This window comes from Brachycentrus maculatus, unplaced genomic scaffold, assembly GCF_059751285.1.
Source record: "Brachycentrus maculatus isolate JH-2025_06_01 unplaced genomic scaffold, ASM5975128v1 h1tg000121l, whole genome shotgun sequence".
Lineage (NCBI taxonomy): Eukaryota > Metazoa > Arthropoda > Insecta > Trichoptera > Brachycentridae > Brachycentrus > Brachycentrus maculatus.
The window spans coordinates 1,388,151-1,404,790 of record NW_028280874.1 but is presented as its reverse complement, the minus strand read 5'-3'; the positions used below and the strand labels follow the sequence as shown (position 1 = coordinate 1,404,790).

At 34.9% G+C, this 16,640-nt stretch overlaps 3 protein-coding genes across 3 annotated transcripts in view; 2 read left to right on the top strand and 1 right to left on the bottom strand.

The window, feature by feature from the left end:
* The window catches only part of brn (beta-1,3-galactosyltransferase brn), a 435,255-nt gene extending 423,523 nt beyond the window's left edge, over positions 1-11,732 (top strand). Inside the window, exon 5 of the transcript XR_015837515.1 lies at positions 10,919-11,732. The gene's annotated coding sequence lies outside the window, so the exon portion shown is untranslated. The remainder of the gene's footprint in view (positions 1-10,918) is intronic.
* Positions 1,099-2,626, bottom strand: Dph1 (diphthamide biosynthesis 1). Its single transcript, XM_088259896.1, has 2 exons — positions 2,254-2,626; positions 1,099-2,125 (listed from the first exon to the last, which is right to left on the bottom strand). Exons 1-2 carry the CDS (start codon positions 2,480-2,482, stop codon positions 1,125-1,127), a joined length of 1,230 nt encoding a protein of 409 aa, XP_088116022.1. The 5' UTR covers positions 2,483-2,626; the 3' UTR covers positions 1,099-1,124.
* Positions 2,750-16,596, top strand: LOC148309571 (ecto-NOX disulfide-thiol exchanger 1). The gene is made up of 8 exons (XM_088259888.1): positions 2,750-2,999; positions 3,656-4,216; positions 4,449-5,206; positions 5,292-5,475; positions 8,773-8,879; positions 11,609-11,731; positions 12,716-13,012; positions 14,395-16,596. Exons 1-8 carry the CDS (start codon positions 2,936-2,938, stop codon positions 14,671-14,673), a joined length of 2,373 nt encoding a protein of 790 aa, XP_088116014.1. The 5' UTR covers positions 2,750-2,935; the 3' UTR covers positions 14,674-16,596.
* Positions 16,597-16,640: the final 44 nt, after the last annotated feature.

The window sequence follows — 16,640 nt, the reverse complement described above, 5'->3', positions numbered from 1 at the left end:
AAATTGACATTTCACAGTAAAGAATGTTATTAATTTTTTGGATAATAAATCCAACTATTGGTGGCAAAATTAACAATAATTCAAAGATAAGACTGCCATCTATATGTCAAAAATAGGTTCAGCCACTTTCATGTTTTTTTTCTTTCCTCAAAGATTCTTCAAAACTACTAGATTTTCACAAATCGCTCACTCCTTTCAAGAACGTCATAAATCAAAAATCGTCAATTTTCAGTTGTGCGTGTTTTCAGAATGCCCAGAAAATGTACTTTATCCCAGCAAAAGCGGCATATTTTTAACTTAATATTTACCCGCTACAGGGCAGAAAGTGTTGTTTTTGCATTTTGAAGAAAAGATATTATTTAATTATTTTTTTAAATATATTAAATATTTTTCAAATGGAGAAAAAACCTTCATGTTTTACATTAAAAGATTTGTGACACAATAAAAAGTTCAATAAGTGGCTTGATATTTATTTTTAATACATTGTATTATATTATTGAACTTTAAAAACGTTCTCCTGAAAAATCAAGTTTTTTGATTTATGACGTTCTTGAAAGGAGTGAGCGAAATATTATTTCTAAATATTGCATTATCTTTAATCTATAAAATATTGCTGTCCTGAATAAATTATACTTATGTGGTGAAAATAAGCAGGTAGGTTTTTTTTCCATAACAAACGATGGATTAATTTATTACATATTCCCAGAAATGGAAATCTTAAACAAAACAATGAACATTCCTAAAACTTAATCACTTTAAGTAGGTTACATAAGTTTTATATTAACTCAAATCAAAAGAAAAAAATGTTGCTAGGAAAAACACTCCACATCCATGAAAACATCAGATGTTTGAAATTGGTAAATTTTCTGTCTCACTTAAACCCGTGTAATGCAATTTGATCCATTCCAGAATTCTATAATGATACGGATTAAGACATGGCATTATCACTGATTGGATTTATAATAGAAAAAAGTTTTTTTTTAATTGTATTTGAACAAACCTGCAACATTCTGCGATTCTGTTCGTGAACAGAGGAATTTTATAGGTTCTACTGTATTTCAATTTATTGTGAGATAAATCATGGTAAATAAAACACAATTTTTGTAAAAAACGAGAGGATTTTATTATTTTTTGCATTGACCGCAACATGTCTTTTCTTCAATAGTATCAGGCTTAAAGTTAGGAGTCCACGGTCCGAGACTGGCGGAGGAGTAATAGTCCATGGGATAGTGCTCTCCTTGATCAGGCTTCCATTCCGCTTCTCCCATACAAACTGCAAACTCGTAGGGAGTAAGAAGTGGTTTATGGAATGCCGTACCCCAGTCAATCGACAAACGAGGGCAAGCAACTTGGACAAACGCGTCGATTCCATTAATCAATTTCAATTTATCAGGAAAAATCTCAGAAAGAAGAATAACAATGGCTTCTTGTGTTTTTACACGAGACTGCAGGTTCTCCAGCACCTTCGGGCTTCCCTGCCTTCCGAGAGTTCCCAAGATAAGACCGAATGTACCGGCGGACTTTGAGGCTTCCACCGCTGTTTTTCTGTTTTTCCTCATCAAGTCGTGGTCGTAGAATTCTAAAGTGATTTTTTTCTCATACGGGTCATACCTATAGGCCTGAGAATTAGGGTTCGCGATCATCGCGGCCTCCAAATGGAATCTTCCATCGCCCAAATAGATGACAATATCGGAGCAGTTCATTTTGGGGGCAGTGCAGCCGAGTATCTCTCCGGGAGACAGAGGCTTGCACTGAGGAACGTTGACTGTGTATCCCAACTTTCTTAGTTCTACAGCTGCCGTGTGTAGAGTACTGACAAACTGAATCGTACTTACGAGTCCTAATCTAGCGGTGATTTGAGGAAAATTCAATTTTATTGTATCAATGAAATGTAGTATATCGATTTTTATATCGACAAATATGTATAATAACTTTATGCCGGATGTTTGATCGATGGGAATGAGGCAAGAGTGGCCGTAATGAACTAAAAGGTCGACACCCAGAGCTTTAGCTGTGTAATCATCCACGCAACATGCCCCATATGTGACGTCTCCCATAATAACAGTGTCAGCTTCAGTAAACATCTCAATAATGTCACATATCGTAGTCGCGAACATAAGTAATCCTAGAAGAAGAAAACAATTATTTTAAATATATCTCTACACATGTTTGCTTCAATTTTATTGCCTTTTCAACTAATACCTCTACAAGTAAAGATAGACAAAGATTGTCAAAGGTAATGCAAAATCTCACCCTCGGGCATCTGCAAAGCGACCATTTTTGAATTGAGTTGTTTTATTCGCCATATAGTTTTATGAATTTCAAAATTGTAGTTTTTCGGTAATACTTCGCATGCCGCATTCAGAAGCTCGTTTTTTGTAATCTCTTCAGGAATCTTATTGATGGATTTTATAGGGGCTTTAAAAACTTTTCTTTCTGGTTTTGCTCTGACAACAACTACATTTGCAGGAATTTCGTCCATGACAATGTTTTCCTTGCAATTTAGAATAGTTTCGATGCGATGGTAAAGACAATTTTCCCGTCAAACTATCAATCGCATATATTTACTATTTTATCTTGACATTTATTTGCGACGTTTAAAATTATAGGTTACAAAAAGAAGAAGAAAACAGAGACCATAGAATAAGTTGTACCATAGACTATACATAAGTACTTACTTAACAACCTAATCTGTTCATTATGGTTTATTTGTATCATCATGTATCTTGCTTGTCTACTCTTTCTATCTCCTGTCAATTTCGAGACGTAATCTTGAATTTCTAGTAAATATAATCTGGTTTCCATGGTTTCTTAGTGGTTTTGTAAAATTTTATTTTTTGTTCAGTTTAGTCCGTTAAGTCTGATGTTTGGTTTACCTTCGACGATCGGAATGCGATATTACTTTTGATTTGCACATCATTTCATAAAGTTTACGATGTCTTACCAATATCGCGGTAGTAATGCGCCTCTACAACCTCCGCTTCCTCCTCCACCGATGAGTAAGTGTTGTTTTACCTACTACCACTTTTTTATTGTATTTATATTCGAGCGGAATTTTAGTATATTGTTATCTGTTTACCAATCTTGGCTATTCTTTCTAAAAAAATACAAAATTATCTTACAAATAATGTCTGCTCTTCTATCCTGTCAGCCATTTGCTTTTACTTTTACTTACAATAATTTATTTGGTTTGTTCATTGTTTCGATAAAGTACAAAGTTTCGCCATCAGGGTTTATTTTAAAAACACTATTTATTGTTGTAGTATAACACTTTTTTTCCTTGGCATAAAATAGGACATCCAAATAACTTGAGTGCAAAACTGATCACCTTATATTTCTGTAGTTTATGATTGAGTTGTCATTGCTACAATCCGATATAATGGCCTATATAATTTTTTTTATTTGTTCGGGAATTGTACAGCTTTACATACAAAAAAATTATATAATAAACAATAGTTACATTAACAATAATAAACATTACATTACATTAACAAAAATAGTTACGTTAAAAAAATAAAAGCCAATTAAACAATTCCACATTTATATATACCATTGAATGGATGTCATTGTATGAATGTATGTCAAAAACATCCGGAAATAGAATTAGTGTAAACCAAAATTGTGTAAAAGTATATTTAATATTTATCACTTTCAGTGGCTAACATGGGAATGATGGCGGGAACCGGTTATGAAAACATGCACTCCAACTTCAACATGGCTCACGGCATGATGATGCCGAGCCTGAACGATGTTCCTCTGGAGTTTGGTATGACCAAGGGCATGCAACAAGTCCCGCCGTCCATGCACCAGCCTCCCCTCCCCAAGGACTCCGCCGTGAGCGAGGAGTTCGGAGACTCCCGGAGAGACCAGGATGCGGAAACCGGGAGGCACAACTCCGACGCGAGAGACTCCTACCGCCGCAGGTCGAGAGACAGAGACGGGAGAAGGCGCGACAGGGACGGCGACAAGGATCGCTCCAGACAAGATCGCAGCCGTTCCGATTACAAGAGTCGCGATACTACCCGCAGTAAACAGTCGGATAAGAAAGATAATTCATCAACGAGTCTCAGTACTAATCATGTGAACCAGGCGAATAAATCTCAAGAGGAAGATATAGATACCTCCACTAATTCGCAGAACGCAATCGGGTCAGGGATGACCCAGGGGGAAGTGATCCCATCTCAGAATAATGGCATTTCTGCAACTACTCAACCAGGTATATTACATAGTATGCCATTTTTACCTGCCATTTAACTAAATTCTTAAACATTATTCTTATTAAACCTTTTTATATAAAAATTATGTATTTTTAAATACACACGCGATTTCTTGGAGAAAATTACGTCGCTGTATTAGGGTCAATGTGTGTTTTCAAAATTTTCACATATTTTGAGTTGTCACACTATCGTCACAAATGAGAGTCGAATCATTCTGACATTATTTTCTAGGTATGATGTACGGAGGAATGGGAATGGGAGGCATGTACCCCGGGAATCCCATGATGGGAGGAATGGGGATGATGGGAGGAATGATGATGGATCCCAGCATGATGTCCATGGGCCAGTACGGCATGTCGGATCTCAACTCCATGAACACCATGCCCATGGTCAACTCCGAAGTAGTAGTGCCTCCCGCCGACATGACCATGATGGGGATGTCTACCTTCGCGGTGAACCAAACCCAGCCGACCAAGGACATTATCCAGTTGAAATCGTGTTCCCTCGTCCCGCCTTATCCCAGTTCCATCTTGCCGACGACTCGGGAGAAACCTCCCGGTTGCCGCACCGTGTTCATCGGAAGTCTCCCGGAAAACATTACGGAAGAAATCATCACCGAGATATTTGAGAGGTGCGGCGAGATCAGTTCCCTCCGCCTGTCCAAGAAGAACTTCTGTCACATCCGATTTTCTTACGAGCAATCTGTCGATGCGGCGGTGTTTTTCTCCGGGTACAGGATTAAGATTGACAACAAAACGGATGCGGCTAACTGCAGCAGGCTCCACGTGGACTATGCCATGGCGAGGGATGACCAGCACGAGTGGGAGTGCAAGCAGAGGGCGCTGCAGAGGGAACAGAGACATCGCGAGCGTATGGCCGCCAAGAGACGTCCCCCCTCGCCGCCGCCCATACACCACTATACCGATCACGACGCCGCTGATATTTGTGACAAAATTAAACAGGACGACAACTTTAATCAAGCCGTGCAGGTAAAATATCCTCGGCTATCGATCGCCCAAATTGTTGAAACTTCAAAATAAATATAGTACATATATGAAATATGTAATATTTCAGGTTGTCATCTCTTGGCTGGAACGCGGTGACTGCAACAAGAAGAACGTGAATGTGTTCTACTCCATGATCCAAAGCACCAACTCTCACGTCCGCCGACTTCTCAACGACAAGACTCAGTACGAAGAGGAACTCCAAAGGGCAAAGGATGAGGCAAAGATCAAAATGCAAACACTCCTAATTCAATGTAAGTTTTTAACATATTTTTAACCCTCTCTGCCAAAAATTACAAGAAGCGGACCTCGGAATTTTAAGCGTGAAGTTAAATCTGCATAATACATATTAAAAAGATCTATTTTGATGTTGGGAAGATTGTGGCGTTACAATATTTACATTGTTTTTTTTTTTTAATCGAGTGTTATTGCCTGAAAAATACATCTGATAGATTTTTTGTTACTGTAATATCCAGGTTTTGCTTATGCTAATTACCACAATCACTTATGAGAGGAAATATTTATATCTTTCTCTTCATGGCTCCTGGATACTGGGATTTTCATTTCCATTTTGAATGCCCAATCTAAATTTGAGGAGCTGTGCAGAGTTTAGATTACCATCAGAACCTACAGAAAGTAAAGTAACCCTAAATACGCTCGCTCACCCACTGATGTGCATTCTCAAAATGATTACTTTTCATATTGGTAAGTAAATATTGCGGTCAGTCACCTCCACTGGATCTAGGATTAGGATCGATATCGTTTTAAAAACGGTTTACAACCTGCTCGCATTATGGAATACAAAACATTATATTTATCCTCAGAAGCAAAAGGGCTCGAACGCTCGGGTATAATGAGTTATTTCTCATACAGTTTTGATTGGATGATTAAGTTTAAGAGAAGAAGCCTCGGAGTTGTGGCGCTGGACGCATGTCCTCGGAATGCAACTGCTAGATGCATCCATACTTTAGGAACTGAATGTGACTGACGGACTCTTCCGTGGCAGAGACTTGCAGGATCGCAGGGTACCTGGAGATATAGAGGAATGTCCCCGAGTCAATCTACGATGGTTGCAATACTCGTGTATGAGGGATCAAAGTATTTAGATTAAGATTTGCGGTTATTTAACTCTTCTAAATTTAGTATAGTTTCTCTAAAGGAAAATGCCCAAAATGGTGGTTCAAGCTTATTTCTGTGTCCATCCATTCTTCCTATAAATAAATTTATTGTTTTTTTTTAACATTGAGCTTTAAGGGATCCTAAATATTGCTTATAATTTTTTATTCATGATAACAGGTTATATAATAATCCTTTATAAAATATGCTTTTGCCCGATAATTTTACCTAATTCAAATTTATAATTTCATGTATTTCTTTATTTTACTTTACAAAATGATAATAACAATATTAGTTCTTCTAACCTTTATCAGCATCCAATGTTGTGTTATCTTGTTCGTTAAATACATGAAGGAAAGGTGATCATCCCTGCGCTTCAAGTACTTGTCCATGGTAATAATATTACTGTATATCATTACATAGAGTAGAGCATACCCCCTGAGAATTAAACCCGGGACCTCAAGCACTTTTTTCCTGGCCCTTAATCAATTATATTTTGCTTTTTTTTAGTTAATTAAATAAATCCTCATAAAAACAGTTTATTTATAGGAAGACAGTTTTAACAAAACACTGATGTATGGAAACATCAAGTTGGTGAACTCACACAAATCTCTGATATTTAGTTTGTGGATTCTTTCTATTGTCGATAAAATGCTCGATCCCTTAGTTACAGTATTATATACATGATGTGTAGTGTGTTTTTAAGAAAATATACTTACTAGGTGTCACTTGGTACTTTTCAACAGATTTTTGCCTAATTCTTCAGAGTATAATTTTAGTGAACCCCTGTTACATATCTTACGTACAGGTATATCTTTCTTAGTCTTGCTGCCAAAATTCAGGACTGTTTGATGAAGCAAATGCATTTAAAAAATTGCATCAATAAAAAAATTAAATAATGAAAAATGGCCAATTTATATATTTATTTGTTTTTTTTTTGTGAAAAATCACCTCAAGGGCCCTTAAAATTTGTAGCTAGATATTTGTCAATTCGATTTAATATCTATGAGTAAAAATGATCATTTATTCAAACAATTGTTATTCCCTCATCAAGTTAACTAAAGACTAAAGTGAAATTGCTGTGGTCACCTATTTACGTGTAGTAAAAATTATTATTATTCTTAAGAACATTTAAGGTGCCTTAATAATAATATTTTTTTAGAAATTTGCCAATTACCTTATATTTGAAGACCATCATTTAGATACCCTTGAAAAATTTGAAATAAGTAAAGCATTCAATAATTACCTTCTCATAATAAATAACCAATTTATTTTAATTTCAACTCCGCCTTTGAAAACATTCAAAGGTGACCATAGATATTTCACTTTAGTCTATAGTTGACCTGATGAGGGAATGATTATTTCAATAGCGGTAGTTTTGAAGTAGAGTTTTTGAGTGGTATTACACAAAGTGAATGTAGAATGATAAGGAGAGTTTTACTTATTACTATTTTCAATAACATCTCCAAAACTCGGTTAAAGTAAGTCTACTAAGAAAGATATTCCTATACTAACTGTAGTCATCCGATACGTAGAAACTTTAATTACCGATGCGTTCCAGCCATGCAGATAAACTTGTAGATATTTATATTATTTAAACTCATCAAATGGTGCTCCTGCCGACGTAAAACTGGTTGAAATATTTCACTGATGTGTCTGTGAAATTATTTAATTTTAACATTGGAGTTCAACCTATCTGTATTCACTGTTCGCTATCCAAGGAGAAAAACAAATCTTTCATTAAAATGACTAGAAGTACAGTGCCAGCTTGCTAATCCTAACGCTCCGTAATCACGCTGCAATCTAAAGGATTTCTCTGATGCCAGATCCCAGTCAAAATTCCACCTTCTGCTTTCAACATAGCCATCAACTGGGCTGAAGAAGTCGAACTCGTGATTTAGCCCTTGAACACCAGTTAGGTTTGTTCGTTCAAAAGAAAATATCTAGTTTTTTTAAGCTGAAATATTTATTAAGTTAAATTTGAATTAAAAATTAATAGATTTCATCACAGAGTGACTGCCGAATCAATTAATAAAATAAAAATGTTTATTTTCTTCATTTTTTTTTCACTACATAAATGAAAATAGAAAATAAGGAGATTATTCATAAACCGAAATTTCCTCTTTTTCTCTCATTTTTCTCAAAACATTCATGTACATAATTCAAATGACCCACTGCACGGTTTGCTCAGATTAGCTGGCACTGTATCTGTAATTTTTGCTCTCTATCTTGGACCTGGAACATTGGCTACAGTGGGTTAGCTGTAAATGGAAGTCAAGTAAAGCTCGGGTTCAGCCACAATCTGGTAGTTGGTGTTCCGGCGGGAGGCGGGGAGGCGGCTCGCGGTTCCCGACAGCAGCAGCAGACACGCATATCACTGTTTGATTATGAGCTGTACATGATGAGATGTTTTCACCTTATGTTCCTGGATCCAGTTGGAGAGGTGGAGAAGGTATTTGCAGCCGCTTCACATAAGAAAGTCTGGGACCATTTCAGTAAAGCGCAACGCAAGAACATAGAGATCTGGAAGAAGCAGTCATCGGTAAGTTTTCTGCGAAGGTATTGTACACTTATATATTTACCTTATTTCAGCAATCCGTATCCGCGGTGAATGCATTGACTATCCCGAAGGTTTGTATCAAAATACTGATGGAGTAACAAGGTTGGAGTAATGACTGTGTACCTGCATTATCATTAATGCGGTAAATCATTCTGTCCCAGATTCAACTGTATATATATATATATTTTACGCTAGCAAATTTTAATTTACTTTTTATAACCAATTGATGATGGGATTTATCTAGTGATTTTAAAATAATCTATCAATATTCGAAATATGTTTAAAATTCAATTACTTATTCAATTTTCTTTTTATTGAATAACTATTATTTGAATTAATGGATTAACCCTTAGATTTCGTTTGACAGGCACATTTGTGACACTTCGGAAATATGTCTGCTATATAACTATCACATACATACATGTGTGTGATTTTGCGACAACGAAGATACTAAATTTAATTTCTTATTGAGAACATGATGTAATTATTTTTGCTTAAAACATTTGCCTCACAATTTATTATGTGCTTACATCCCTCCAAATAATGACAAAGCAAAATATCCATTTTTCGTCAGCAGTGATCAGGTTAATCCAATAGACAAATTATTTTCATGTGATTCATCCCATCTCTAAAAATAATATTTTACGGAAGCCATGCTGTAAAAACCCCATCACGTCTTCAAGTAAGTAAATTCCAAATATGCTGTGTAATTTGTCTGCTGCGCATTAAAAGATGAGAACCTATATGTTGGCCACGCAGTGAAGATACTATATGGATGTATGCAACAGGTAGGTTTGGGGTCAAGTTGGTCTAGCGCACGGCCCAGGATGACTATGGATACGGTCCAACGCAGAATTGTAAACTTATCAACCTGTACAGCAAGCGCGGTCCGTCCATACATGCTGTGGATGCTCCGCATCCCTTGCATTTTAGAGTAAAAAGATTGAAACTTCTATCCTTAAACAGTAATACTGCAATTGAAATATTTCTACAGCGACCATATGTTATTTTTTTACAAAAACACCGCTGTACAAAATCATACCGTATACTATATCAAAACATTCAAATTTTGGCCAAAGGACTTACTTTTTTTATTTTCAAATCAACATGCCATTGACATTTTTTTTTATATATAAATTTTTTTTAAATTAAAACATAAAATTTAACTCATTTTCATTGATTTTTTTTTCTTTTTAATTTCTCAACAAATAAAAATGCTTTTCATACCCAAACATTGTAGACAGCAGAATGGAATGGGTGAATAATCTATGACTAAACAACCATAATAATAATAGTAAATTGTATCTGAAACGTGAATTTAAATTAGACTTTAGAAAGATGGATGGTAGGTGCTAAATTATATTATTACATTTATTTTTTTAAACTGAAATAAATCAAAGAACATTGATTTCCTTCCGCGTTCAACATACACACATGGAGTGGCCTTGTTCAATCCTTTTAGGTGACAATTATTTAAGAATACCTTTTAAGTGTATCTTACTGTTAGAAAAGATTAACGGTATATCTCTGTAGATTTGAAATAATAATAATTACATTTAACTCTTGGCATCTGGCTTAAACAACATCTGTGGTAAGTAAGTCCTTATTATAGTATTGTTTGAATTCGTAAATCTGTTATCTTTTTACTCTATCGGTACGGACCAAAAACCTCATCTGCATAGAGATGTCAGTCTTCAATCGAGTCGCAAGTAATCGGGCCAGGTCTTCGAGCAAGTCAACAGTATTGGTAAACACAGGCATTGTTGACCTGTTGATAGAACCTTCACAGACCTTACATGGCTGTATTGTCAACAACAACAAAAAAATAATGGTATCAGTTGTATGTTAATACAATGAGTGCTCTACATACGAATGTTGAAATATGTACAAAAATCCAATTATGTACATATTTAAATTTACTGAAATAACTGAACTTCAAAATTGTACCAGAATTTAAAATCTGATACCAGCATGCAATGTTTGTCTATCCACTTGGCGTCGTACAAGACTAACCCTCTTAGTTAGTATATAGTTGATAGTTGTCAGATGCAGTTTTCTTTGTGTGTGTGCTCTTCAATTTTAACCCCAGCATCGATAAACAATGTTGGATAACAGCTGGAGTTTTTAATGCTATGCGGCGCCAGGCCATCGTAATAAACACTTTTTTATGCTGGATATTTTTAAAGGGTGTTTTTTTCACATGAAACACTTTTCTATGCTGGATATTTTTAAAAGGTGTTTATTTCATAATAATAATTCTTTTTTTAATGCTGGATATTTTTTCAGATAAAAAAAAAATTGTATTTAAATGTTATATCTCTGAACAGAACTCATATGCGTTATTACTGTACTTGTTGTATGTAATACATAATCTTTTTGATGTATTAAATTGCCAGATAATTAATTATTATGTACATACTTATAAGCGTTTTAAATATATAATTTCTGTAGATAATTTTTTTTTTTTTTCGTGTGTGTACTAAAAAAATTATAATGTGTTTTAACGAGTTTACGCCAAAAATTAAATGAACTTAGAATTAACCTAACCTCAACTCGGTATAAAAACCAGCCATAATATGTTTATTGAAGTTTTTGGTCATTTTTATTTTTGATTTCAGTCAATTTGTATTGAAATATCTTAAAGCATCTAGCCAGTTTTGATTTAATCTAGCGATGGTATTGTTGCCTATAAAGTTGTGGGGGTGTTTTAGGAAATCCGAACCCTGCAACTGGAAGATTTCCTGCAAGAAACTGGCGGAGGCGAAGAGATGGACGTCAGCGATGAGGAAGGCCTACCCCGAAAGCGGAATAGACTTGAGGATGACAGGCTTAGAGTAAGTTTTCACTTAATTTGCGTGTTTGTATTTACTACCTTACTATGTTTCTTATTATTTACTAATTATAATTGTACTGTTTGTAAAATTTAAAAAATTAGAAAAATTGTAGATTTTCATAGGTTTCTATAACATTTTTTTTTTTGTTACCCGCCTTTAATGTAAAGACATCATTGGTTTTTTTTTAATTCCACTCTACTTTTGGACATTTTTTACTTGTGCATTTATTTTATTTTGATTCTGCAAATAATATTCATTTTTTCTGCAATATTTCTACAGATGTGGCATTTACCAAGTAATTTACTAAATTTAAAAATAATTGCACAATGTGACTGCTAAATCATTTCTTCGAGAGATCCTTACTTTGTGGTAATATCAATCCATTTTTTTATTTAAATTTTACTTGGTAAATACTACTCTTTCTTAAAATCTATTGTGACATGTGATTCAATACATTTAGCATCATTATCAAACACCGTATGTGAAGCTTAGTCTAAATTTAGAGCTATGCCCTTGGTACGTTGAAGGATGAAGGGGGGTAGAAACTGTTTCTTATTTTTCATCAGTGGCAACATAGACAATAGGGTAAGACTTTAGTCATTGCCACAATAGATTTTAAGATATAATGGTAGTTACTAAGTAAAATAATAAAAAATGGATCTGTATGTAGTTTATTCTTGTTATTTTACAATAATTGTTTTCTATTAACACATTGTTGTCCGGCGGTTTTTTCATCAACCCCAATCCTAATTAGTATACTAACCACAAGTACACAAATCCAATTCTGATCCGTACAATGGTTTTTTGCATCTCTCGCGCTTTACCAAAGGTAAGCAAATAGAACGCTTATAAGCATCTGCCGCTCTCTACTAACAGTATGTAAAAGACGCTTTAAAGCGTTTCCCGCAAACAATGTGTTAATATCTTGAAACCAAGCATTTTTCTTGAATAGGTCTTATTCATTAACGATTTATTTTAATCCAGGAAGAAAACGACAGTCTGAAATGTCAACTGGAGGCGTACAAGAATGAAATAGACCTCATGAGATCGGAAAACATGACGGAGCTAGACTCGAAATCGCAGAATATTGTGCATTTGAAGTCGCGAATCGGAGTGTTGGAGAACCAGCTGATGCAGTCCAAGAAAGTGCAAGTCGCCGAGTCCATCAAGTTGAAAGTCATGGAAGCCAAACTGAAGCTTAACAAAGTCTTCGAGAAGAAAGACGACCAGAAGGAGGATAAAGAAGATATCATTATTAACTTGACTGATACTGTGGACAAGGTAACCTTTACATATTCATATATTCTTTCCTTAGCCATGTCGGTAATGTAAAGGCAAAGGGGTATATCTGTCTCAGACCAAATTTTACAGGAGAGCAAAAACAAACTTGTGAAATTAAATAACCCATTTGTTTTATGTATTTTTATATGTACATATATTAATACAACTAAATAAGTATTGCAACTACAGCTATATCCTTTAGCCAGATAATGGAATACACTATTTTAGACAGTTTGTGTAACAAACTTAAAAAATGAAAAATTTGACAGATATACCCCTTTGCCATTACACTTCCGATATATTACATCAATATAGATTGGGTATCATGCCGTTCCCTCAGACCTATGTGTGAAAACCCATTGTATGACAGAATTTACTCTTTGCCCCGATAAAATTGCGCTATGGTAATCTCAGCAGCTGTCGCAAGCAGATAAATATATATCTACATCTTACTCGCAGGTCATGCAACTTGAGCGCCCTCAGTTTGAGAATGAGAGAGACACACAGTAATGCTCGTTTATTTATTGTCATCTTATAAATTTTTGTATTTAGAGTATGCATTAATTCGTGCGATTTTCTAAGAGTGGCCGTTACTAGTATTATTTCGTGTCGCGTTCATCCGTGACTGTATTCATTTTCAGTCTTTTTCAGTATATGTCATTTGGTTGAAGCGTAAACAACAATTTTTTCTATTCGTTTGAAAATATCGAACTTTGTGCCAGATAAAGTGTTTTTGCGGGGAGTTCTTCTTCATTTCTTGAAGAAAAGTGCTACCGAAAGAAGTTCTTTTGGGATGGAATCCACAAACTCCCAGAAAGATGGGTAAATGTCGTAGCTTCCCACAAACAATACTTCGAACATTGAATGTGTAATCATTTTTCACAATAAGCCTTAATTTTCTAAAAAAAATCTGCACTAATTAGTGGATACTCGCAATAATTTATTATTGAGGTTTTATGTAAGGTTTATGATTTACTTATGTCTCTTATTGTAATGAACTAACCAAACCAGCGCACTAAATTTGGCGTGCATGCCTTTGCTGTTGCGGGGCCGGTGGCTTGGAATGCTCTTCCACCAATGGTTAGAAATAGTGAGAGTGAGATGATCTTTAGAAAAAAACTAAAAACACATTTGTTCGCTAAATCATTTCCACCATAATATTTTCCCCAATTCATTCACAGTGAAGCGCCCTTGAGGTAGTAATTTACAAAAATGGCTCTATATAAGTTATCCAAATTTATTATTATTGTTAATGGTTCTCAACAAAATATTTGTTTAAAATGGTGAATTAAAAATGTTAATTTTGTAGTGCGGAGCGTGAATGGCATGATGGATATGACATGAAGGGATTGTGTTTGTGATAAATTTGTTGGTTTCCCCAGGTGGAGACCAAACCTATGGACGTCACCGTCTACAATATTTTGGACAGAGAAGCCAAATTGATAGGCATCATCTCCACCTTCCTCCACGTGCACCCTTTCGGAGCCAGCGCGGACTACTTGTGGTCCTACGTGCAGAAGATGGAACCCGACATCAGGCAGAACCAGTTGGAGGATCTGCTCTGCAAATTTCCCACCGTCTTTATACAAAACGTGTCGGGTGTGGGCGCCAACATCGAGCGAAAATGGGTCTTCAACGGTTTTCAAACTGTCATCGATTAGGTTTCTATGTAAAATCCTTAACCTTCCCTTCCTGGTGATATGTATTTACTGCAACTCGACTTTTAAAATGGGAATATCAATATAAAATATAATAGTTACGGGCTCAGAATTTTTGTATTCCTCCGTAATATAATCATATATTACATGAGAGTATGATAATATAAAATTATTCATTTGCAGCGACGGAAATAAATAATTTGTGAAAAAATTGGGAATAAAATCACCAATATACGAACGATTCTCTTTGTGCGCGCGAGGCGTGCTTTGTGTAACTATACGCGCATGTGTTGACTGCATTAGTAGTGCGCAGATTGTCTTACGTGGCGGTTGTGTCGCTATGCCAGCTATTGCGGTACTTGCGATGTATTTTTACGCGCTGAAGTTTTTAGCACCGTAAGAGAAAGGTTAATAACTTAATGTGTTTTTTTAGTGTAATTTAATTTCTTTTGAGTATAGTTTTATTTTATATAAAAAGTAAACTGCAATAACTTTAAATGTTAATTTTGCGAGTAAAATAAAATTACTCTGAATACTTTGATAGTTACTGCAGTTTACTTAAGTACGGGCATGTTGCCTACCCTACCAAGAAAGTGGCTTATTCACATTTTGAAATGTTGGCAAAATATATGGTAAGTCTTCCGTACAAATGTGAAGAATTACATTTCTCGATTTGTTGTTGCTCAAAAGACCACAATAATTTGCCACATTGGCAGTAAATATGTATGTATTTGGGATATATAAAATCCAAACATCTTTTTATTTATTATATATAAAATTTTATTTTTTGTATATGAAAATCTGAGGGGTGTCACTTATGTGTAAGTATGATGAAGACATACACTGCTTCTTCCAGCGCCTTCATCGTACTAACACATTAGCACATAAACTGGCATGCCCACCATGTCTTGGTTTCCTGTATTAGAAAGCTGCTTACAAAACATGCAGCACCATAGACTTTCTCATACGATTGAGAGTATTGGTCTGTGTCCATTTGATGGAAAAAATAGAAAAAATTGGAAACATTGATTATGAATGAAGTGTACTTTCAACTGAATTATAATTTTTTTGAAGTAAATATTTTCTTGGTTATTTTTTACCGATTAAATTGCATATTTTTCTAGTAATTGATTTTTATGATGTTACGCTGTTGTTGTTTGTCGATACTTTTAATAGCCTATCATTACGATGTTTATTTCAAGAATCTTTTCTATTAGAGAGGTAACTCGTTATTTAAAATGTTGAATCATCATTATTTACATTCATAGATTATATTTTAACTTCTTACAATAAAAAAATTATTTAATGATTCATATTTAATTTCAGATAGGTTGGTGAAGGAGGCTAGAGAGATTTACGTTTGTAAATGTTTGTATGATGTTTATCATAATAACATGAATAGCGATGACGGTGTGCTGTAAGATTGTCTCAGTGTCCAGTTTTAAATTAGCCATAAAGACTAATAAGATTAATGTAATATTAATTAAAACTTTAAATTTTGTAATTACATATAAGAAGAAATGTGATCTGATTTTGTTTTTAAAGAATGGTGTTGATGTTGGTATCGTAATCTAGTTTTTCAAAGAAACTGGGTGATTAACCCTGCGCTCTCGAGGCCTGGGCAGGTGCCCTGAAGGATGGCTCATCCTGTTTTTTCTGTAGGGGTGTATTCCTTCCCTTGGCTGGGGGGGGGTCTCAAAGAATACTATTTATAATTATTTTGTTTTTAGTTTTTGATTTTTGACATATACATCACTCAGATGATAGCCTCTACAACGGTGTCTATTAAAAGTAATGATACACTGATATACTTTACAAAATAATTAGTGATGAAAATTTGAGATATCCAACCATGTATTATTTTATTTACAACACTTACAAGAAGGTGGTCATTTGTTACTTACAAATATATACACATACCAATTATTATGCCGTTTTTTTTCTACCTACCCTAATTAAACGCTGCATGC

Bases quoted from the DNA above. Each gene is read 5' to 3' on its own strand.
- LOC148309571 (XM_088259888.1), top strand. From the start codon at position 2,936: ATGTCTTACCAATATCGCGGTAGTAATGCGCCTCTACAACCTCCGCTT. The intron at 4,217-4,448 runs GTATATTACATA...ATTATTTTCTAG, and splicing joins TTCTGCAACTACTCAACCAG to GTATGATGTACGGAGGAATG. The intron at 8,880-11,608 runs GTAAGTTTTCTG...GGGGTGTTTTAG, and splicing joins TCTGGAAGAAGCAGTCATCG to GAAATCCGAACCCTGCAACT.
- Dph1 (XM_088259896.1), bottom strand. From the start codon at position 2,482: ATGGACGAAATTCCTGCAAATGTAGTTGTTGTCAGAGCAAAACCAGAA. The intron at 2,126-2,253 runs GTGAGATTTTGC...TTCTTCTTCTAG, and splicing joins CGCTTTGCAGATGCCCGAGG to GATTACTTATGTTCGCGACT.